This window comes from Heloderma suspectum, chromosome 3 (genome assembly GCF_057233095.1).
Source record: "Heloderma suspectum isolate Gila_16-S chromosome 3, 16-S_ref, whole genome shotgun sequence".
In the NCBI taxonomy this organism is placed as follows: domain Eukaryota; kingdom Metazoa; phylum Chordata; class Lepidosauria; order Squamata; family Helodermatidae; genus Heloderma; species Heloderma suspectum.
In genome coordinates, this window is record NC_139460.1 from 257,273,434 (window position 1) to 257,298,044 (window position 24,611).

The following is a 24,611-nucleotide window of genomic DNA, read 5'->3' on the forward strand; positions in this document are numbered from 1 at the left end:
CTGTCAGCCGCAATCCCATTAGAAAAGTTTACTACCAAAGACTGTGTGTGTGTAAGCAGCTCTCAACCCATTTGCTGCTACCCTATAGCTTTGTGCAATACCACTCTGCTGTATCTGATTATGACAGACTCTTCCTGACTTTTGCTACTTTGTTGTGATGTGATTGTGAGTTGGCTTCCAGCATCAGCACAATGCCACCACTCGTGTTGTTTCATTGCTGCAGCCAGGGGTGTTGCTTGGCCTGGGCCCATGGGGCTCTGGCCCTGAATTTATTTCCTAGGGGCCCTGATCTATGCCACAGAGCCCTCCATATCCACTGGTGCCAATGAAAGGTTTTTCCCCTCAGCTTAATTGCCACGCAGGGGGCAATTTTCAAGGGGGATTTCAGCTGGGTAGGGAAGGGTTAACCCTCCTGTTTCCACATGCAGCAACACACACACTCCGCCCCCAAAATACTTCCCCCTGCATGGCAATTAAGCCTAGAAAAAAACATATTCCATTGGTTTGAGATGTTCCGGTACAAATTAATGCAAAATTTATTTTATTTGAGATCGTTTGAATGAGAAATTAATTGGCTGGCTTTGCCTCTTGTGAAATTTAAATAAATCCTAGTAATTATTTCTAAGTTTGCACATAGAGCTATAAATTAGCATATGCAGATTTTAAGCATACTTGCATCCTATGGGCCTGGGTCCTGAATCTTTTATCTGTCTAGCAATGCCCCTGGCTGCAGCATTCAGTATTCCATGTTCTAAATGTTTGTTTTCCCACATAGTGATTCATAGTACTTTGTGGCATAAGAGTTTTTCTGCCACAAGGGTGGACAGGACATGCCCTGCCATGTTTGGATGAAATACTACAGTAGTGTGTGAAAAGATACTATTGTTGGTTTCCATCTGTATTGAATCATCCATTTATTGTGGATGGATTCTGGTTGTTAGTTCACAGAATTCCTCAGAGAAAACTAATGGGCTGATACCCTACCCAGTAAACATTTTCAGGAATTTAGGACTGTGAGGCGCTGTAATTCTAAGAGGCACAAATCAAATTAATTTGCCAACAGCCATAGTACTATCAGGCAGCTTTCAAAATAAGGGCTCATTTTGCAGAGATGCTCTCAGTAAGCCATGTTTTGATGCATTTGCTACTTCAGCACACTATTCTCAGAAAGAAGCTGTACGTTGCAGTATTGATTGGAACTTCTTGATAAGCAAGCCAGAAGTAACCAGGCAAAAAACATGTCATAAAGGTATAATAATTCTGACTTTCGTTGGTGAGAAAAATCAGAACAATCTGTATTTTTAAGCAACCCCAATTGCCAACTAGTCTAAGCTTCTACATAAAGCAAAGAATCTAAGAGATTTTTCCTACAAGAACGGCGAGACTAAAATCTGGCACAGCGCCGAAGTCAAAGAGAAAGTCCTAGGATGCTTCTAGATGGAGGACACCTAGTGCTAGCAACCAAAAGATATTGTGTAGCTATTCTGCCTTTCCTTCCTTAACGGGTTTCCTGTGATTAAGAAAAGATGGAAGAAGCAACGGGAAAATACAGGAGGGTCGCAAATGACAGATAACATTGTCTGAACAACCAGTAACATTCCATGAATGAGGCAGGGCAGTTGCACAATCAAAGCCACATCTGGAAGCATCCTTGCTCCTCACATACACCTGTCCAAGGATTTAAGTAAGACTGAATAATCTGTTAACTAACCCATTCATTTTGTCAACATTCTGTCCAGACTAGGATCTCAATCAGTGTGAATTATGAGTGGCAAATAACCTTATTTTTCATGTTCCCTATCAAAATCTATAAAATATTTCATTTCTCAATTTTCTTACCCGTTTTCATTTCTAAATGTCTGTTAATATTCTAGGCTCAGGAATTGGCATTGGGCTTCCTGGCCCTCCAGGTCCCCCAGGTTTGCCTGGAACGTCTTATGGAGATGTCGTAGCTTTGCTCCAAGGTAAGTTTTGTAATCCAAGCCATCCTGGGGGGGCCATGCATATTGGCAACCCACTATGGGATATGTACATAAGAATTTATCACACTAGGCTTGCCAGCAATAACTAATGGTCCATTGTCACCCAACTTGGACTTGCCACCTCTACGTCCATTTCTGGGGTCCATAAAAATTGGAAATGGAGTTCATACATCTAGGTCTTTTATTCAGTGAAAGAGGTATCCAAAGGTCCAGCCCCACCTCATTCACAGGAGGCAGATTACTATAGACGAAGCGGAGTGGTTGTATTTCCAATTGAGAAATGGAGGCAGCCCAGGGACATGCTACATGTGTGAATGAGCTGTAAGATTGCTGTCAATGACCATAGTTGCTTCATAGTTGCTTTTAGCCACTTTACAATAAATCTACAAAGAACTCCAATATAATTCAGCAGCTGGATCCATGATCTGCTTTCCATGGATGGAAGGGTTCTGCTCTGCCTGATTTTCAGGGACCTCCCTTCCTGCACCACAGCCTGCTCCATTCAGCAGGGTCCCCTGACCTTCTGTGTATCATTTTCAGGAGAGTGTAGGGTTGCCATGGGGAAGTTCCAGCCCCAGGATTACAAAGTGAATCATAGAATCACAGAATAGTAGGGTTGGAAGAGGCCTACAAGGCCATCGAGTCCAACCCCCTGCTCAATGCAGGAATAGTCTTCATATTTCACCAAGACATACGAGTCTTCCATCCTGTCCGTCTTCACTCCCTTATTAATAGTTTTTCTGCCTTTTGAGCAGCTCAGCCTTCCCCAACCTGATGCCCTCCAGATGTTTTGGACTTTATCTCCCAGCAGTCCTGATGCTGGTTAGGGCTGGTGGGATTTGAAATTCAAAACATCTGGAGGGCACCAGATCAGGGAGGCTGGTGTAGCTGATGGTGATTTTGTCTTGGCAATAGGGGACAAGGACAGAGGTGTCTTGCTTGCATAGAGGAAAACGGCAGGGTGTGGGAAATCATGTATGGGATGGTTATTCACTTCCTTTGCTCTTTCAGCCTCAGAGTTTAGTGGCATTGTTGGGCCACCTGGTCCCCCAGGCCCACCAGGAATACCAGGCAGCTCTCTTTCCACCCTCACTGCAGAGGATATCTCCACATACCTACGAAGTAAGAAGATTTGCCATATTCTGTGCTTTTGGGTAGCTGATAGCAGTCTGGGCCTTTTTTGGGAGTGGGATGGGGGAAGCTTCATGGCCTTCTGGGACAGAGTCAGGAAATGTAGCCACATGCAATTACCTGCAAAATAATCCAGTAATTCTCAAAGTTATAAGGTCTGGCTGGTTTAGTCATCAACAAAAGATACTGGTGACAAAGTGGCATAATGGACCAATCCACTGATCCGAAATTCTGCCAGTGGTTGGTTCTCCATAATAAAAAATGTGAGAAACTGCTGTCATAAACACATTGGTGCCTTTGTCTTGGGACAGACCAGAGAGCATTGGGACTGGCCAATGTAAGAATTACGGTTACTGAAAAAATACAGTCACTGTATACGACACTTCAAGTTATTATTTTTAAAACAATGTGATACTTTTTCTCCCCCTAGGAGTTTTGTTCAATTAAAAGATCAGAATTTCATTTTGACCTTTCTAGGGGTTTGTGATTTAGTCATATTTAGGGTAGGCCCACTGACATCAATGAAACTTAAGGTAATCATGACAGAGGTCCCATTGATTTCAGTTGGACTACTCTTAGGTATGACTAAATCTGGATCCAACCACTTGTATTTAATGCTGACAGGGTGAAAAAATGTCCCCCTTTCTCAATACTGAATCAAAATGTTACAAATACAAATGCCATCTTGAAAAGTCAATGAAATTATTTTAAGAAAGAATGGGAGCCTTTGACAGATGTCTATAAAAGTTATATTCTGACAAAACTATTGCGATGAGATCCCTTCTAAAGTTTTAAAACTGAGTCCCAAGTATACTTACTAGGAGTAAGCCCCACTGATCACAGTCGGATTTACTTCTGAGTAAACAACCCTAGAATTGCACTGTTAGAATTGGGAAAACACTGGGCAGTGGGGGAGGAATGGCAAACATTAAACATAAATGAGAGCAAAAAGGTACGGCTCTGGTTGCTCCTCCTAAACAAGCCTCGTTCTAGGTAGATGTTTGATTGACAACCAAAACTGTTTCTTCTCTTTCTTCTCCCTCCAAGGTGTGGGGTACTCATCACTTTCTGGACCTCCTGGACCACCTGGACCACCAGGCCCCCAGGGACCACCTGGCTTTGCAGGAACTGGCCTTGTATCTGATGGAGATGGTGTTTGGACTGACCAGTTCAGGAGTGAATTGATCCAGTACCTTACTAGTAAGACACACACTCATGCACCCTTCTGCAATTCTTTTTGCCGTAACTCACTGTTGCTCATCTTGAAATTTCGAGTCTGTGCCTCATCCTGGCTCTCTGCCTAGGGCTGATCTCATAGCTCTTTTGTAGCAGCTGAGAAACACATACTACAGCTGTTAGCCTGGACTGAAAAGTCCCTTGAGAAAGTGAAAGTGTTTATTATGGTTTTGTTTTAAGGTAGACCCATCAGATTTCTTTCTGTCTGGTTTCCTTTGGCTTGTCTTGCTTATGGAAGAGACCTTGTCTTGAATATGTGCATCCTTAATGGGAGCCATAGGACCATCTCAGCTTCCACCTCAGTCTCAGGATGCCTTGTCTTGCATTTTTTTTAAAAGGTTCCGAAATCAGATTTTTCTATGGGGACCATGCTGCCTGTGACCTTGAATGTATTTATTAAAAAATTATATCCCACTTTATCTTCAGTGAACCCAAAGTAGCTTACACGAAATCATTAAAACAATAAGCATTGAATGGCAAAGCAACACAATGGAAGACAAACAGCAAGAGGATAGAAGAAGCCAAATAAACCGCAGTTGACATGGGGCCTGGCTGTTTTTCAGACTGTGCTGAGAACTCTGGGTGAGCATGTGATTTAATTCACTTGCTTTAACCCAAATGAGTTTAATCAATTATTTCATTTTTATTTATCGGTCTAGATTATTTGGGTGCTCACCACCATCACACACCTATATAAACTCAATACTCACTAAAACTGTGAGTCCTTAATGTAAGGTACAAATCACCTTAACATCTTCCCCACTATAAATATTTGTGTCTCAGGTGTTTGTGATCTTCATGTTAATTGCAAGTTGTTGCCTATTTTGATGAGCATCCAACATGTAGTCTTCTGTGGCATATCCTTCCAGGAACAAGGAGGCAAGGAACTGAACTGAACATCACCCAATTGCATGGGCCATTGCAGGTCATTGCACAGCATTTCCCAACGATCCACAACACCCCAGTGGGAGTCTTGATCTATGCAGCATAATCAACCCATTGCTGATAGGTGTCCAGTTCTTATCCTTTCCTGCTACTGTGGATTTTTATTACTGATCTTCAGCTGTATCCCAACTTCCTCTTGCACCCTTTGCAAGCTTCTGCACCCCTGTAGAGCAATCTATCACCAGACCAGAGTCCATGATAGAGCTCCATTAACCCACTACTGTGTTTTGTAGGTGATGATGTGCGTAGCTTCATTAGAGGGCCTCCAGGGCCTCCAGGACCACCTGGCCCAAGAACAGTTGGCAACTTCATGGCTGAACCTTACAGAGGGTCCCTAAATTCAGAAGGAACATATGGCAGGTCTGTGAGTTCTGGCCTATCCTATGATGCATCGCTGGCCACAGGAGGATCATACAGCAGTTCATTGGGAAGCAATGGAGAATATGGTGGATCGCTTGGAGCAGATGGGTCTTATGGTGGATCGCTTGGAGCAGATGGGTCTTATGGTAGATCACTTGGAGCAGATGGGTCTTATGCTGGATCGCTTGGAGCAGCTGGCTCTTATGCTGGATCACATGGAGCAGGTGGATCACTTGGAGGAGATGGATCACAGATGAGATCAGTGGGTGGAGGAGGATCCTATAGTAGTTCATTTGCTGGGTCGCTGGATTACAATGAGTTGGCAGCCAGAGTGTCAGAAAACATGCAGAGTAAGTATATGTTATCCCATCTGTTATCATATGCTATTCCATATTTCACATGTTATCCCATGCAATATAAAGTACTTTGGGCAGATAGCTGTAGTTAGAACAAAATAAACAACTGTAAAAGACCCACTATAATGCTGTTGGTTTGCATCCAAGATCTGCCTTCTGCGAATGGAAAGGCTCTGCTCATGGAAGGTGCCTCTGCCCAGTTTTCAGGGATTGCCCCTACCCTCTTCACCACAGCTTTCCCCAGTGGAGCCTGGTGGCTCCAAAGTCAGTGGACTGGTGAATCCGCTCTGGGTTTCAGTCAGAACCAGTGAGAAGTCTAAAGGAGCTATCCAAGGTGTGAAGCAGAGTCCCCCAACCCTCTGTGTAGCATTTTCAGAGGGCTGGAGGGGGTGTCATGGGGAGGAGGGAGCAGAGAAGTCTGCTTCCACCTAGCCCAGATTCATGTGCCTACACCTGGATCTAACCCTATTTCCTTTTCTTTTTTTTATCACCCACTACCATCTTAACCGTTTCACTAAAACCATACACAGTATTTTGGGAAAATGCTTAGACGTTGGCAAGTTACTGAAGTATTAAAGAGAACACACACACACACACACACACACACACACGTTTTGTGGACTCAATAGTGTAGTCATCTTGCTTTTTAATTAACCTGCGCAATCTTTGGAGCTTACAAATTAATTTAAAACAGGTGGCTCCTACCATAGGAAAGAAATCGTCTTTCCCAGTGGCATGAACCACAAAGACAGTGCAATGCAAAGCACGTTTCCATAGGACCAATTCACACAACCACTGGTGCATGTAGAAATGGTGGGGAAGCGCTGAAAAATCTTGTGCATATTGGGGTTTTGCCACTAGACATGCATGCTCACAACCATGCCTGGGATTCATGTTGCAGCAAACCCCTTTCCTCCGCACCCCACTTACAAACATATGTTTATGGCATGGCAGATTCACAGGATTAGATGGCCATGTACAAGGAGCTTGCAGGCATAGGCTTTTCAAGCAGCCACCACACAGCAGGTGGTTGTTTGAAGAGGCCCTGTATCAGGCTCACTCTGTGAAAATGATCTCCCAGGATTGGGGAACATGTAACAGTGAAAATTTAATTAAGTGCCACTGGAAATTAAAACCAGGACCTATGGCTCTTAAACGCATGCGCTCCAACAGTTGGATTTAATTTCCTGGGCACTGTATACCAAACAAGAAGCAGATTTTGGACCTCAGTGGAATACAGTACTTGCTGCTGGAAAAGGGGGACGGGCATTGCATGAGATGATGTGGGCTAGACCCTGCCCAAACTACGTATTGTATGGTATATAGGGCCATCTTCAAAGGGGCATGGATGAATGCTCCACTCTTTTTCTTGTTTTAGCATTTCTGCCAGAGCGCCACATTACTTCTGGGAGAGTTTCATATATGCAGTGTAGATCCCAGGGCCAATTCTAAGGCAACATTCATTGACAAGCTTTTAAAAAGTGATTGCAAAACTGCACACATACAAAACATGCCATTGGAATGGGTTATCTACCTTTCTGGGGACAATCCCAGGAGCACGATCCTAGATGGTTGGATCGAGGATTATTACTGCAAAGTTTATGTGGCAGCCCAATCTGACAAAATTTATGTGCTCAGTGGGATTGCTTCAAAAAGTCACCCCATAAGTGCCAAACATTACATCAGACTCATGTCCTTGATTAGGCATCTAATTAGCAAGCGCACAAAGACTGACCTTTATGTTGAGTCTTTTTCCAGATTCTATAGAATTTTCAGAAGGCTTTAAACAAACAGGACAGGAAAATGCCTCAAAGAAGAAAGACGCCTCCTTGCACCGAGTCTTTATAGAATGAAATTTTCTCTATGTACAGCAAGCAATGTAAAAAGCCAGGATAGAACCTTCAGTTCAGATTGGGGGAGGGGGGGAACGTCCATCCCTTCTTCTTTTGTGTGTTCCACTCCAAACCTGTGCTTAAACTTCCCAGGCAGAGGGCTCCTCCAGGACATGACGACTTATGCTGTACAAGGACCACCTGGACCTCCAGGGCCTGCTGGCATCCCAGGCATCAGCAAAGTGTTTGCTTCCTATGGCAATATCACTGCGGACCTCATGGATTTCTTCAGAAGTAAGTTATAGATCTTTAGTGTGCTGTGTATCCCTTTCTTTATTAGGTAAGAGGTAGCGTAGAGGCCTTCCTGTCCTGCGCTCTCTCCCGGAGCGTGCTCAAGTTCATATGCGTGTACAGTCCCCTAACTTACTGGTGTTGGGGGACTTCAACGTACATTCGGAGGCCATCCTCACAGGAGCACCTCGGGACTTCATGGAGACCATGGCCTCCTGGGAGCTGCACCATATTCTAACTGGGCCCACCCATGTAGCCGGTCATGCACTAGACCTTGTGTTTGTTTCTGGAGAAGTGGGGAGTGATCTGGAAGTCGGGGGTATATCCACCACCCCCTTGTCATGGTCAGATCACTATCTGGTGATGTTGGACTTCTCGGTTCCACAACCCCTCCGCAGGGGTGGAGGACCCATTAAAATGGTCCGCCCCAGGTGTCTTATGGATCCAAATGGATTCCTGAACGCGCTTGGGGATTCTCTGGGGCATGCCAACAGCCACTCGGTCGAGACCCTGGTGGGTGGCTGGAATGCCGCAATCACTGGGGCATTAGATCGGGTGGCTCCGAAACGCCCTCTCCCCCTGAACAGGGCTCGGACTGCACCATGGTTCAATCCGCGGTTACGAGCTCTGAAACAGGAGGTGAGACGGCTAGAGCGCCGGTGGCGGAAGTCTCGCTCCAAAGACGATCAGAAACGGGCTAGAGCTGTATCTTCAGCCTATCACGTGGCGGTGAAGGCAGCAAAAAAGGAATATTATGCTGCCTCCATCGCACCTGCAGAGTGCTGCCCCAGGAGGCTGTTCCAAGTGGTCCGGAGCCTGGTCGGTCCTGTGGCTCCGGAACCACTGGAGCATTCTAAGGCCTCCTGTGAGGCTTTGGCAAGGCACTTTGCAGATAAAATTGATCAGATTAGGTGTGTTACTCTGCACACTGTGGATACAGTTAGTGAGCAAGAGGCGGCCTATGGCAAACCGGTTTTGTGGGATCGGTTCCAGCTTCTTCCTCCTGATGAAGTGGACAAGGTGCTTTCATCTGTAAGGCCGACCACCTGCTTACTTGATCCTTGCCCATCTTGGCTCATTATGAGCTGCAGAGAGAGACTGGGTGAGGGGATCAAGGCGGTGGTGAACGCCTCCCTTGAGGAGGGAGTGATGCCATCAGCCCTCAAGGAGGCAGTGATAAGACCGCTCTTAAAGAAGCCCTCCTTGGATCCTCAAGTTCTGAACAACTTTCGCCCAGTCTCAAATCTGCCATTTTTGGGCAAGGTGATTGAGCGGGTGGTGGCGGTGCAGTTGAAGGCACACTTGGAAGAAACTGATTATCTAGACCCATTTCAGTCGGGCTTCAGGCCTGGGCATGGGACAGAAACGGCCTTGGTCGCCTTGGTGGATGATATGAGGAGGGCTCTGGATAGGGGTGAATGCTCCTTCCTTGTTCTCCTCGACCTCTCAGCGGCTTTTGATACCGTTGACCACGGTATCCTCCTGGACCGCCTGGAGGGGTTGGGCATTGGAAACACTGTATTGCGGTGGTTCCAGTCCTTCCTCTCTGGCAGGTACCAGAGGGTAGCACTGGGAGAGGAGGTTTCGGACCCGTGGCCACTTACTTGTGGGGTGCCACAGGGTTCCATCCTCTCCCCGATGCTATTTAACATCTATGTGAAGCCACTGGGGGCTATCATCAGGAGGTTTGGGGTGCAGTGTCATCAATATGCGGATGACACTCAGCTCTACCTCTCATTCAAATCTTCACCAAGGTTGGCCGTAGAATCCCTGTCCAAATGTCTGGAGACGGTGAGTGGCTGGATGGGGAGGAATAAGCTGAAGCTCAACCCTGACAAGACCGAGGTACTTTTGGTGGGAGACAAGAGGAGGCTGGGGGATGTTGACCTGGTGTTGAATGGGGTACAGCTACCCTTGAAAGACCAGGTCCGCAGCCTGGGGGTCATTTTGGACTCCCAGCTGTCCATGGAGGCTCAGGTGTCAGCTGTGAGCCGGACAGCGCTGTATCAACTCCATCTGATACGGCGGCTGCGCCCCTTCCTTCCTGACCATCTGCTCCCATCGGTAGTACATGCCCTGGTCTCCTCTCGTTTAGACTACTGTAATGCGCTCTACGTGGGGTTACCCTTGAAGATGGTTCGGAAACTGCAGCTGGTACAGAACGCGGCGGCTTGCCTGATTAAAGGCAGCCGCCGGCGAGATCACATCACTCCAGTGCTGAAGGAGTTGCACTGGTTACCAGTTGTTTTCCGGGCCAAATTCAAGGTGTTGGTTTTGACCTTTAAAACCCTATATGGTTCCGGCCCAGCCTATCTTAAGGAGCGCCTCCAGCAACACCAGACAGGCCGCTTAACAAGATCAGCCTCGGATGGCCTTCTCTCTGTCCCATCAGCCAGGACAGCTAGACTGGTGGGGACGAGGGAGAGGGCCTTCTCTGTGGTGGCCCCCACTCTGTGGAACTCCCTCCCTAGGGAACTCCGTCATGCCCCCTCTTTAATGAGCTTCCGTCGTGCATTAAAAACGTGGTTGTTCAGGCAGGCATTTGGGGTGGGTTAGGGTATTTTTTTAAAAAAATTTTATGGTAAAATTTTATTGTTTTAAATTGTTTATGGTGGGTTGTACATCGCCCAGAGTGGCTGGGTGACCAGTCAGATGGGCGATTAATAAATTTAATAAATAAATAAATAAATAAATAAATATTCATTGCATCAGTGATGCTATCTAGCCATCTCATCCTCTGCCGTCCCCTTCTCCTTTTGCCTTCAGTCTTTCCCAGCATCAGGGTCTTTTCCAGGGAGATGGCCATGTGTATTACTTCACTTGTGCAGTACAGAACTAACCTTTCTCTTTCTATCTCCTCTCACTGCCATTCCATGCTTTAAAACTGTGTCTGCATTCCTGATACGTTACAGCAATGACAAAACTGTTTGCTAGTCCTGATTTTTAAAAAAAACAACACACCCCACTCTGAACATGTGCAGTTTTGCATTTTAAATCACTGACTCATAGCACTATCATGAGTACAGGAATAAAATGAAGTTGGCTTCTGCACCTGCCACTTTCTGGGTGTTCATTGGGGGGTTGCGGGTGGGCCTTGGACTTTGGCTCCAAGATCGAGCCCTAGCTACACCACTGAGGCCTTGTGACAAATTGGATTTCCAGTCGTTCAGAAGAGGATGACGCAGTCCCTCAGATATCTTTTCATTCTTCAAATGGCTTGCCCTAATTGGGCAGCACTGGACCCTTGCTGAAAGGGTAAGAAGCAGAGCTCATTGTGAAAGACATTGGTCTGCTTTTGGGACACTCTTGTTTGCAGCCACAATATTTCTTATAATTGCCAATTAGACAAAGAAGTAGAGATCCAGACATGCTTTAATGTGATTGTTTTCTACAGCTTATGGAACTATTCCAGGACCACCTGGACAGAAAGGAGAGATGGGATTCCCAGGACCCAAAGGTAAGAATGTAGATGCTGCTCATGTCAAACGTCATGAATCCAGGGATGTTTCCAGATGGGGCTTTTATTGTGCAATCACCAGTGGGGGGTGGGACATTGTCTTCCAATTGAAAACCTCCTGTGTTTTCCCACCGGTTCTTCCAGATCTTTTTCTTTCCACAAAAAATCTATTAAGGAGGGAAAGATGGAATAGCTGCACAATGCCTTCTGATTGGTAGCTTTAGGAGCTGCCAGTCTGGAAGCAGCCCAGGACAGGGAGATTGTTGACTCCTCCCCCTGCTTAAGCAGTACTTTCTTTCCTCTTGAGCATATTAAAAAGAAACCCAAAACGTTGCAGTGTATGCTCACCTCCTAACAGCAGTGCTCCTGTTCATGGTGCCAGCCAGTCAGCCAGCCATGTCCTCCTCCAGGATATTCCATTGCATTTGTCCCTCCCCCATTTTTTTGTTTTCTTTTCCAACCGAGACTCAACATTTCATGGGTACTGAGCATGGTCATTCCTCACTGGGGTGTTCTTGAGGTGGGTATTTAAAAAGTAAATGTTTTTTGTACTCCCAAGCATGCCAATAGCTTCCCTCTTGTGTCTCAGGGCTAAACTACATGCTACATTACATGTGTAGCATGTGGCTGATCCTAACTTTTTTTTTTTGCTCAGTTTAAGTGTGTAAGGGTGGTGGTGGGGGGGGTTAAACCTTTACACCAAGCTACTTCCCCTGTAATTCCACCCCACACACACACACACACACACATGTGGGTGCTAAAGAAAGAACGTTGGCAACAACTGAAGTTTTTTTCATGCTTTCTGGAAGATAGTCTCTTCAAAAAGCAGACCTGCTTTGCACTTGAACATTTTCAAATTAGCAGCCAGGTAATTACAATAAAATTAAAATGTTCTCTACTTTTCCAGGTGATATTGGACCAATGGGCCCACCAGGCCGCCAAGGCCAAAGAGGACCAAGGGGTGAAAAGGGCGAGAAAGGTATCTATCATCTTTTCCAAATTAGAATGGAGTCCTTTTTTTACTTTTACAAGCTCCAGGGTGGACAAACACAGTACAGGCCCAAGCACGAGGAGTTAGCATTCATCATGGTTCCAGCGTACATGACTCCTGTACTATTATCACCATGGATGTCCTTCCCTCCCTCTCTTTCAGAGACCCATAACACCATACACAGTGGCCAGAGCAAAGTGAAAAGTTGTGTACCTTTCTCCTACCTGAAAGGAGAAAATTCTCGATTTCATTTCTTGGGACAGATCAAGGGGTGAGGGTTAGGGTAGCTATATGTCCCACTTTACAGGGGACAGACCTCTATTAGAAGGCATTCTTTACTGGAAGGGCTGTCCAGTCCAGATCCAGTTAAAAGATAAAGAACCATAAAAAGAGAAGGAGAACAGGGGCCTTGAAGTTGCCCATTGACCGCACAGGGACAACTGCTGAATGAGCAGGGACGGAATCATCTGGACACAGCCTTCCACACTATGGTCAGATGTATTGCATTTATAGTTAAATTATAGTAATTCTAAATTGGCATCTATACATATAAATTAGCGTATGCAAACATTTTGCAAATCTGTGTCCTCTTTTTTAGTGATGCATGTTCTCTCTTTGGATGATGGCTAAATGACCACTCTGGTGGGGCTGCTTTAGACATTAGAAAATACCTGCATGTACAGTACTTCCATGTAGGAAATAACAAGCAGACTGTCAGTTGATTGACAATGGAATACATGAATTTTTGATATAGTTACAAAAAACACAGTAGGGTGGTTTGCACGATCGCTACAGCCCATCGTGGATTCTTTAAGCCACAGAGGGTTGTGACGCATGTCAATGGCCATTTTGAATATTCAAGCCGTGGTGGGTGGGCACCATGGCTTATAATGTCATGTGAACTGGCAAGGGTGGCTTATGCAAGGGTAAAAGAACCCTCACATAACACATGGGCTGATTAACCCTCACACAAGCCACCCTCACTGGATTTGCATTACACAATAAGCCACAGTGCCTGCCTGCCACAGCTTGAAGGGCAGCCCGCATGTGCCACAACCCACTGTGGTTTAAATAAGCCACCATGGGCTGTGGTGATCGTGCAAACCCAGTCAGTATGTCTCTCATAGCACAGTAATGACTCAACATGCTGTTTCCTTCTAAAATAATCCTTTCGTCATCTCATCTCTCTTAGGTGAACAAGTATACGTTGGTCGAAGGAAAAGGAGAAGCATAGGAGTTTAATCTAAGAACACAAATTTGAGCAGAGACTTCCTCAGTTGTTTATGGTTGCTTTTTTGATCCCAGTAGAGATAAAGCCCCAATTTCCAGTGACTTCCAGAAAATGACCACCTACTTGCCACTAAGACTTGGTGTTTGGGGAAAAAATGATTTTCTTAAATGTTATTCTTACGTCTAGGATTTGGGTGGCTTCCAGTAATACGTACTGAACTAATCACTCCTTTCTTGTTACCACATATGGATTGGAACCGGGCATAACCCTCAACTAGGCCTGATTTTATATCAGCATAGCTCCCAAAGTTTTAGTTACTATCCAGGACACACACAGCTCCATTTCCTCAGATGAAGATTAGAATGAACAGTCTTCAGTAGAAACTGAACCAAAAATAAAAGGATTGGATTCAGGAATTATGTGGTTTACCTTGAAGTAGTAGAAGGCATATGCGAAATGACCAAGGATTTGGATTAAAGAAGAGCAGGCTAAGCCAAATGCAATAATATCCAGATATATGCCAGCAGGATGCATAACCATAGGCTATCCTTTTTATAATCCCTATTATTAATTACACTGTAAAAATGTGAAGGACTTTGGGGCTATTAATATTTAAGCACTTTTGTTAGAACTGATAAAAAAAAAACATGTTTGCTGTGGTTTTTATTACATTAAAGGTGCCATTTTAATATAAAGCTTCCCAATTAGAGCCTGTTTACACTCTGGTCTCATTTTAGTGGAAACCAGACACTAAAGTATTATGATCGACAGACATAGTTAGGGGTATGTTTAAGCAGACTTTTAGCATGTATTAAGTGCAATAGCACATTCTCATTTTGCGCCTTAAAAATGAGCAGTTTGATCTATAACCATTTCTCCCACTGCTGTCTGTTTCCAGTGAGCATCTCTTAAGCTGGTTGCTGTCTTTAATGAGCATATGTAATGCTCATTTCACATGAATTATATGCACTAAGGGGAATACAGTCAACAGGTATGTGCCATTGCAGGAAGGCTTATTTTCACATGGCCTAAATCAGATTAACTTAACATGTTGCTACTTTTGCATGGTATGAATTCTCTAGTCCCATCAGTACACATACATTATGACAGCAAGTGGGAAATGGTTTGGTATGGTCAGTCACTTAAAAACCGTGGAATACTATATGGAGATAAACTTGCTGATTTAGGCCCTGAAATATTATATTGTGATACACTTTCTGATTTAGACCCACAGTAAAAACACAAGAAGTGTATCACAGCGTTATAGAGACACTAAAACCCAAACAGCTTAGCTAAGCAAGACATGTGAGCAAGAATCTATATACCCCAGGGCTGTCTTGAGTGTTAAGCTAAGTGAAACTTAATCAGCAAGACTCGCAACTTTACATTTTGTTGCATATTTTGAAACTTTAAATCCTGAATCAGCGACATCTTAAAATGTTATGGAATTGTACCTTTTTAAAACCATTACTTGAGTATAGTTCAGCCTCAGCTTCTCCATTTGCTACAAGATATACTTTAGTGTTCCATAACTGATGGTAAAGGATTCAAAATTCACCACAAAAAAAGAGAAGGAATACACACATTAGGAAGATTAACACCAGTGCTGGAAGGATGAATTTTGGATGAGCTGGCAACCTGTTTATTGCCTACCCCAACAAGCACACAAGTGGAAATCAATAATTGCAGTTTGTCATCTTGTCAAACCAAAACTAACCTTGTCCATTACAAAGAGGGAGATGGTGGAAGTGCTAGACGTGGTGGGCCACGTTGCAAAAACACGCACACCATGCAACTAATCTCACGTGCTCAGTCTTTGTACTTGTTTCTCCCAACGACCTACAAAGACCTACAACGACTTGGCAAACTACCTTTGCCATTCAATATAGTTTCCAAAGCAGTTTGTGATATGGCATTATCTGGGTGGGATGGCAGGCAGCCTGCTAACCTAAGAAAAAGCTAAGTGATCCAGTATTGTACACAAACCCTTGAGCACACATGAAGTATCTTTCTGAGCTTGTGGCCATTGTCATGATGAACTATGGAAAAGGAATTCCAGTTTTGTGTAGCTCAAGTATTAGTTATAACAGCACATACAGGATGAGATGAATGCCCTATAATGGACGTGCTGTTTTTCTGGTTATGAGAGTTTGGAACAAGCATCCTATTGAACAGAGGGTCTTTTCGACATATAAAGCAGTTTGCTGTGCATTTAAACCAGCTGTATCTGTTACTGAGACATTTGCTTTTAAAAAAAATAAAGTTACTTTAAAAGTTGTTAGTTTCTTTTGCACCCTGTCCTAAGAATGGTGTGGGTCACAATATATTTCCCAGCTACAGCTGAAGGGTCTGGTCTGGATGGGGGTGAGATGGCTAATTTCACATGGAGCAGTGGGATGCACAGTGAGAAAAACAAGTGTGCACACACACTCCAGCTCAAACATGACCATCTGCGCTGTCGATATGCGTACATAAAACATCTATTTGACAAAGTGATGATGGAATGTGCGTAGAAGAAATGTTTGTTTCTTACAAACACTGACGGAGGTAAACATCACTTTTAGCAACAGTTTCTTCTGTAGGAATGAACTGGTTGTAAAATGACTTGAAAGTTGTTAGGGCCACATTTCATATCTTCTGGCTCTGGTTAGTGTGAGCAAGTTCCCATTCCTCCCTTAAGGGAGCTCCGTTAAGAGAGACCATGCCCACATTCGTTGGCAAATGCAGCTAGTACCAAAAGAGGGCAAGCCAGAGAGGATTTTCAAGGTACCAAACACAGACTGGCAGAAGACTTGCTATTCCTCTTTCCTGAGCTAAGGTACCTGGAATGTAACTCGACAGGGGTTCAAACAGTCACATTTTGTGAAACCAAACAACCACAGAGGCTATTTCAGTCCTATTTCTGCAAGCTTTCCTACTAGCCCTGAATAATGGCAGAACTATACAGTGTCAACACCTACCTCTCTCTCCTGGACTCATCTACTAAAGAACTGGGCCAATTAAATGGTTAATCGAGGCAAACAGCATGTTAGCTTCTAAAATTGTTTTAAATTATGAGGGGAACTTCTGGGCATTCTGTGTCATTTAATTATGTCAGTTTCCAACCAACGTCTTAACAATACTCAGCACTACTACAGAATTCAGAATATTCAGACATAGAATCATAGAATAGTAGTGTTGGAAGGGGCCTACAAGGCCATCGAGTCCAACCCCCTGCTCAATGCAGGAATCCAAGTCAGAGCATCCCTGACAAATGGCTGTCCAGCCTCGTCTTGAAGGCCTCCAGTGTGGGAGAGCCCACCACCTCCCCAGGTAATTGGTTCCATTGTCGTATTGCTCTTACAGTCAGGACGTTTTTCCTGATGTTCGGCCGGAATCTGGCTTCCTGTAACTTGACCCCATTATTCCGTGTCCTGCACTCTGGGATGATCAAGAAGAGATCCTGGCCTTCTTCTCTGTGACAACCTTTCAAGTACTTGAAGAGTGCTATCATCTCTCCCCTCAGTCTTCTCTTCTCAAGGCTAAACATGCCCAGTTCTTTCAGTCTCTCTTCATAGGGCTTTGTTTCCAGTCCCCTGATCATCTTTGTTGCCCTCCTCTGAACCCTCTCCAGTTTGTCTGCATCCTTCTTAAAGTGTGGTGCCCAGAACTGGACACAGTACTCCAGATGAGGCCTAACCAGTGCTGAGTAGAGGGGAACTAGTACTTCCCGGGATTTGGAAACGATGCTTCTATGAATGCAGCCCAAAATAGCATTTGCCTTTTTTGCAGCCACATCACATTGTTGGCTCTTATTCAGCTTGTGATAGACAACAATTCCAAGATCCTTCTCGCTTGTAGTGTGGTTGAGCCACGTATCCCCCATCTTGTAACTGTGCATTTGGTTTCTTTTTCCTAGGTGCAGAACTTGGCATTTATCCCTATGAAATGTCATTCTGTTGTTTTCTGCCCAGCGCTCCAGTCTATCCAGATCACTTTGAATTTTGTTTCTGTCTTCCAAAGTATTAGCTATCCCTCCCAATTTTGTGTCATCTGCAAATTTGATCAGCATTCCCTGCACCTCCTCCTCCAAGTCATTAATAAAAATGTTGAAGAGCACTGGGCCCAGGACTGAGCCCTGCGGTACCCCACTCGTTACCTCTCCCCACTCGTTACCTCTCTCTTAAACATTATCAGTTTAAAGAAAATATAGCTAGATATCAGGCAATACAGCATCACAAAAGACAATAAGCACATTGCAGTTTGCCTGAAATTCATTACACATTACATCCCAAAAGGATTCTGAGAGCTCCTTCACACTGAGCTTTTATCCTGTGATTGAGATTGCTCCTTCACAGAAGTTTGCAGGCTGTTTAGATGATGCTGTGAACCTCCAGGGTGTCTCCTGCACTAAAAGCCCTTTGTTCCATTTTTAAATAGATTGCAGATAATGAGCTCTCAAATTACCCCATTGTGTTCCGCTTGAGTTCCCTCCATGAAAAAAGTGGCAAGAAGAGGAGCAAGATCAACGGAAGATAATGGAAGACTCAGATATGGGGAGAAGGAGGTGGGGGAAAAGGAAGCATGTGTAAAAGGAGTCTGTTGTGATCCTGCATTTAAAATGGAAGCAGAAAGCCCCATTTTAAATGCAGGATTTTAGGCTGGTGTAGAGAGAGCCTGAGAATTGACTCTAGCGCACCTTACTGGACAGCAGCAAATAGTTTAGTACCCCCAGGAGTGATAAGTGACTAGTGCAGAATTGGGCAAATTTATGGGGGCCAGGGGCCACTTTTGACCCTCAGGAACCCCCCCCCCCCAGATGCACTCCTACTACCATCAGATTCAGCAGCAGTGGCAATTAAACTGGTGGTTTGCTACTAGAGGGCAAATGTCATTAACCCTCTGTAGCCGTTTGTTGTTGAAATGTGGTGGCAAACAGGTCTTTTGGCAGCCACCGCAAATTTAGCATCAGCAGCCAAAAATTTGGCAGTTGGAAATGGACATTGGCCTGGAGTCTAACACTGATCATGGAGGGCATGATGGTCCTGTTCACTCATTGGTTTTGTTGGTGTGCTGCCCACCCCACTGCTCAGCAATCCCCCTCTGCCTGAGCTAGCAGAGGGGGTCAGGGTGGTGGTGTCAGCAGACTCCAAGCTACACATTTTGGCAGATTTCAAAATCCATCTTGAGACCCCCTTATTTGCTGTGGCTCGGGAATTAATGGCTTCCATGGACCTGTCTCAGTATCTGCTGCCAACCAGGAGGATGGAGATAGGAGAATCTGGAGATAGGAGAATCTGGAGATAGGAGAATCTGGAGATAGGAGAATCTGAAATAATTCTATTGTCCTGGGCAAATAATTTCCCAGTAGTAGTTTTGCCACCTGATCTCTGAAATGGGGAGATGGTCTAGGCAGTTGACACAATTGCTGCTAAATACCCTTTACCATTATTCACAGCCCATGCTCCCTGGTTATCCACAGGAGCTGAAGGCAATGAAATGCCTGGGAAGACGGTTAGGGTGACAGTGGAGGAAAAGCTGGGATAAGTCTGAATGTGAGTTAGAGGTCATTTTAGAGCCTTCATGTGGCAGCGATGGTGGCAAAGAAAGCTCACTTTTTCATCTCCAGTGCATTGGCTCTGTGTTGGCCAGGAGAACTGGTTCAAGTGAAGGGATGAGTACATCTAAATCCCATGGGTGGAGAGAAGGAACCCTTGTTGGTCTGCTGTAACCAATGTGCTAAACATGTTTCCCATCAAATCAGTTGCATCCACTCTGTCTTGGCCTTCACATTTAGAGCAGGGTGCAGGGATATGTCGGTGGCATCTGCTTATCTGATGGATAGTTTCCAGCTTATTCCACCTAGTGATGTGGACAAGTTGCTTGGAGATTTGAAGCTGTCCATGTGCTTTTTTTATTTTGTACATCCTGGCTTGTGAAGGTGGCTAAAAAAGGTTTGGCTGGATAGTTGGTGGCAGTTGTGAACACCTCCTTTGAGGAGGTACCATTTTGAAAGAAGCAGTGATTGGATCTCTGCTGAAAAAATAGTCATTAGTTCCCACCCTTACCAGCAACCTGCTTCTAATTTGCCATTCTTGAGCAAAGTACTTGAGTGAATAGTGGTGGCTCTTAAGATTATACTACTTGAATCCTTTCCAAACTGGGTTCAGGCTGCTTCAGAACTGCAAAGGCCAAGTCACCTTGGTGAATGATCTACACACACAACCAGATAGAGGTGATGTGGCTCTGTTGATTCCATTGGCCCTCTCAGCTGCTTTTGATACTGAAATAGAACAAAAACCTTGGTAGAGGGGGGAAGGGGTCAGCATTCATATGTTTTGCTCATTTCCCACATTTCATTTCAACTGATTTACAGTGGCTCGACTCACCTAGTGTGTAAGTCCCAGGTGATGTTGGGAAACTGCTGCTCAACCCTATGGAATTTAGCTCTGGGGATTCTGCGGGGTTCTATCATGTCCTCCACATACTGTTTTAACATCTATATGAAACTGCTGCGGGTGGTTGTCCAGGCATTTGGAGCTGGGTGTCATCAATATGCAGATGATGTCCAGCTCTCTCACTTGTTCTCTTCTTGTAATACCAGTGAAGTTGTGGGGGTCTTGAACTGTTGTCTGGGTGCAGTGATGTATTGGATGCGAGCTAGTAAGCTGAGGCTTAATTCATAGCAGACAGAAGTATTTTTTGTTCAATAGAAGATATGATCCAGGCTTGGAGTTAGAAATTGTGCTGGATGGGGTTGTGCTCTGCTTTTGGCCAATAGGAGTCTCGATTCAGGCTCAGAGATACAACTTGCGCTCGATGGGGTTGTGCTCTGCAGTTTGGGAGTGCTCCTGGACCCAGCCTTCCTCCTGAAGGCCCAGGTGGCACCTGTGGCCAGGATTGTCTTTGCTCAGTTTTGGCTTACGCACCAGCTGCACCCTTTCCTGGATCATGCAGAACTGGCTACTATCACCCACTATCTGGTCACATTGCCACTATGGCAATGCTTTCTATGTGACACCGCCCTTGAAAAATGTTTGGAAATTCCAGCTGGTGCAACATACGGTGGCCAGAGTGGTTTCTGGTGTTTGTTTTTCAAAAGCTATTATATGAGGGTCCCCACCCACCCCCATTTGCACTGACTTGTGTTGGTCATTCCCATATAAAACCAAAACAGCTTGGGATCAGTTTGTCTGAAGGACTGCCTCTCCTCACATAAACCTGCTTGTACACAGTTCAACATCCAAGACCCTGCTCTATGTCCTGCGATCTCTGGTGCGGACATAAGAGCAGGCCTTCTTAGTAGCGGCACCTAAATCATGGAACTTCTTCCCAAAAGAGGCTTGATTGGTTCCCCACCCTCTCTCAGGTTTTAGGAAGGTGGCAAATACTTTTTTATTCTGCCTTGTCTTTAATCTATTTTAGCTCCTCTTGTGGTCATGTATTTTTAAACTGACCCAGTTATTTGATGCATCTCTTGTTCCATTGTATTGATTTAATTGGTATATTGTATTTTTTGTGTTTTTAAACTTGAAGCCACCTTGGGGGGCCAAAAACCATATGCCACAAGAACATAAGGAGAGCCATGCTGGATCAGACCAAAGGTCCATCTAGTCCAGCATTCTGTTCACACAGTGGCCAACCAGCTGTCGACCAGGCATGTTCCCCAGACAGTTCAGGACCACCCTGCTTGCGGAGTGTGTGCACATTGTCACATTTGAATATATAAGCTGAGGGTAATCAAATATTTCCTCATAAAAACACAAGTACTTTCATCTGAGAAGTGGGTAAAATAGGAGTTGCTGGAAGTAAGGACAGGTTGCTTACCTGCAACTGTGGTTCTTCGAGTGGTCATCTGTGCAGATCCCATATGTGTGATGCACAGAGACCACGAAGAAGAACCTAAACATTCCTGCAAGACAGGAAATGGAAGACAGTTGTCAGTCTGGAGAAAATCCTAGCTGAGATGTAGCAATTCTTTGGTTGGAAGTGTGCAGACAGCATGCATATTTTGAAATGAAAATGAAATTTCAAAGCCTGGTGGGGTGTGTGTGTGTGTGTGTGTGTGTGTGAGTGAGTGAGAGAGAGAGAGAGAGAGAATTCTATTTCATCAAATAAAAAAAAAATTACTACTGAGGGAAGCAGCCAGGCAGGCAAAGGCTTCAAGTATAGCAATAACTGAACCGCAGCTCTGTTTACTGAATTCTTAATGTGTCTTTTCCTACAGATGAAAGAAACTAAGTTCCATTTGAAAAGGGAAATGTCAAAATCATACTTTTCAGAAGGCAGAACAACTGCTTTTCTAAGAAGACTTTCTAGAGAAACAGTTCCCCTGCCCTCAAAAAACCAAGGATAGCATTCTTGGGACATGCACTAAAACATTAGTGCCACAAATTTCAAAGGAGATGATTTAGGATCTAAGAACCAGCTGTATTCCTAAGTATATTCCACTGATTTCAATGAGAGTAGGATCAGGAATGGAACTGAAAACTGACCTTAGGCAGTATGATCTGAGCTATGTTAACATCATACAGTGATTCAGTAGAATTTTTACTCCTTTGACACAACAAAGCTGAGCTCAGAATGATGCTTTTGTAGTGTTGCTTAGAGCAATTTTACTGAACTCCGAGAGGAAAAACTGAATATTATGCTTTGTCAGCTTATCGGTGAATGAAGCCATTTATAATGCCATCTAATAAAAGGCCTGATCTTAGTAACAATGCAGGCAGGCAATGTTTTGTGGCTGAAACCAATCATGTATGTGTTCAAAGATTCAGGTGCCAAAGCCACAGATCCACCTAGAGCACAAGAATTCGTTATAGCTTCAAAACTGCAGAGTTCAACTGAGCTGAAAGAGCATCAACTATAGAATTACATAGTTAATCGTGCAGAGGTTCTGTAACACTGCACCAGTCTTAAATCTCTTGCTGTCTGGTGAAGGACATGCTAACCAAATTAAGCTTGCTAATTTAAAAATGTAAAAAGTATTAATGAATACCAACGTGGGAGAGGACAGCATCATGAGTTTGTTCTTTGCAATTGTTGTACCCACTTAGGGCAATGTAATAGCATGTAGCAAGCAAGAATACATGAGAACAGTCCTCACCTTGACAATTGCATTATTTTCCCACTCGCTAATAGTTAAAAATATTAGTCAACACACATGGAAGCAATGTTTGTCCTGATTTTGATACAGTATAAAGAAAGGGTGTTCTGCAAATTAGGCTAACCATGAAGATGATCCAACCAGATGGTAATTAGAAACACTACTAAAAGCATAATTTTAAAGCCTAACCCCGATTAGGGTTGTACGGATTTTGTTAAATCTGTTCTGTCTGTGTTTTGTGGATTGTCAGGGATCTTTCGTTCCATTGTCTGCTCATTGATGAGATCAGATATTTTAAGGATGCACAAGAATTTTGTTCCACTTGCGCTAATTTGCAATTTAATTGCAATAAAACTTGCTTCAACTGTTAGAAGACATTCTTACAGGCAGAGGTGTCAGTAATTCCACTTACTGACTTCCCACTTGGATGTCTGAAGATGAAATTACGTAGGTAAGACATGCAAGCTGCATGTGCACCCTACATGAGTTTTCCTTTGGGCCATGTGTTTGCATGCATATCTGCTTGTCAACGCATCTTGCAAATGTTGGAAGATGACTGTAGCTTGACACATTGGCTTCCATGAATTAATGAAGAGAGGAGAAGGGAATGGAGATCTAGTCTTCCAATATTCCTTTGGCATCAACTCTTATGTACTTTCATTTTCAGATTTGCACTTCATAAGGCAAGAATTTACCTTTGCTCACCCAATTAAAGAAACCTTAGTCAATTTATTTTATGAGGTTTGGTCAATGAGCTTATTCAATTTGTATATGGATTAATAATTGTTCAGAAACAGGAGGCACACTTTGTTGTTAGATGATACACATATGTGTTGTAGTAAGCATCATTTTAACAGACATTCCCTCTTTTCTCTCACATGGATGCAATGTTTCCTCCAAAAATATTATTTACCATCTGAATTTTCTTTAAGTACTTCTATTGTTTTTAAAAAATTAAAATCTGCCACCTGATTAAAATAGGGACATCTTTTTGGTCCTTTACTTAATCTAATTAAAAAATTACAGCCCACGAAATAGACTTCTTATTGGTACAATGAAACAGGAAGAGGTGGAAAGATCATTTAACACAGGACAAAATGACAATTGCATAGCATTAGGTAGCAGGGGTGGGGGTCGGTAGGGGAGAAGCAATCTTAGCCAGCCAGCCATTCATCTGTCTGCTAACTTTCTTACCCTAATTATTTGTGTGTGGCATGGTTAAGGCAGCACAGCCAAACTATGATTTGGATCTCAAGAATACGCTTTCTGTTTGTGTGCTCCCCTTGCATGCTCCAATTCCTTCCTGCCATTGGCTGGCTCACAGTAACTAGTTTGCTGTGATGTCCAAATCAAGGAAAAATATGGATACTGCAAACTAGTATCCATATTTGAAGTGGGTATCCAGTTTTGGTTTGCTATAACCGTAGTTCCTCAGATTCTGATGTCATGGCAACCTGTGGTTATCATGAGTCAGGAAGTGGAGACAGATTGAGAGCAAGTGAATGCTGGAGGGAAGGCACAAACGTATTTCTGATAGTCAAACTATGGTTTGGCATTTGAACTGAGCCTGTGTAATGAAATTAGGATGGGTTTGGGGTAATCAAGGCCTGATTTTGTAAGGTGTGAAACATGCTATGTTCAGTATAGGGCAACAATGATAGAAGGACACCCCCCCCAGCAGACAATCACCAATGCAGGAAGAGACCAAGTAGAG

The 24,611-nt window shown here is 44.1% G+C and overlaps 1 protein-coding gene across 4 annotated transcripts in view; it reads left to right on the forward strand.

The window, feature by feature from the left end:
• Positions 1-16,082, forward strand: part of COL17A1 (collagen type XVII alpha 1 chain) — a 94,710-nt gene extending 78,628 nt beyond the window's left edge. For all 4 annotated transcript variants that reach the window (XM_084841990.1, XM_084841988.1, XM_084841987.1 and 1 more), the window contains exons 50-57: positions 1,875-1,964; positions 2,994-3,104; positions 4,161-4,313; positions 5,528-6,004; positions 7,996-8,136; positions 11,528-11,590; positions 12,498-12,569; positions 13,774-16,082. In XM_084841990.1, the coding sequence (XP_084698116.1) occupies positions 1,875-1,964; positions 2,994-3,104; positions 4,161-4,313; positions 5,528-6,004; positions 7,996-8,136; positions 11,528-11,590; positions 12,498-12,569; positions 13,774-13,823 (1,157 nt within the window). In that variant the 3' untranslated portion in view covers positions 13,824-16,082. The remainder of the gene's footprint in view (positions 1-1,874; positions 1,965-2,993; positions 3,105-4,160; positions 4,314-5,527; positions 6,005-7,995; positions 8,137-11,527; positions 11,591-12,497; positions 12,570-13,773) is intronic.
• Positions 16,083-24,611: the final 8,529 nt, after the last annotated feature.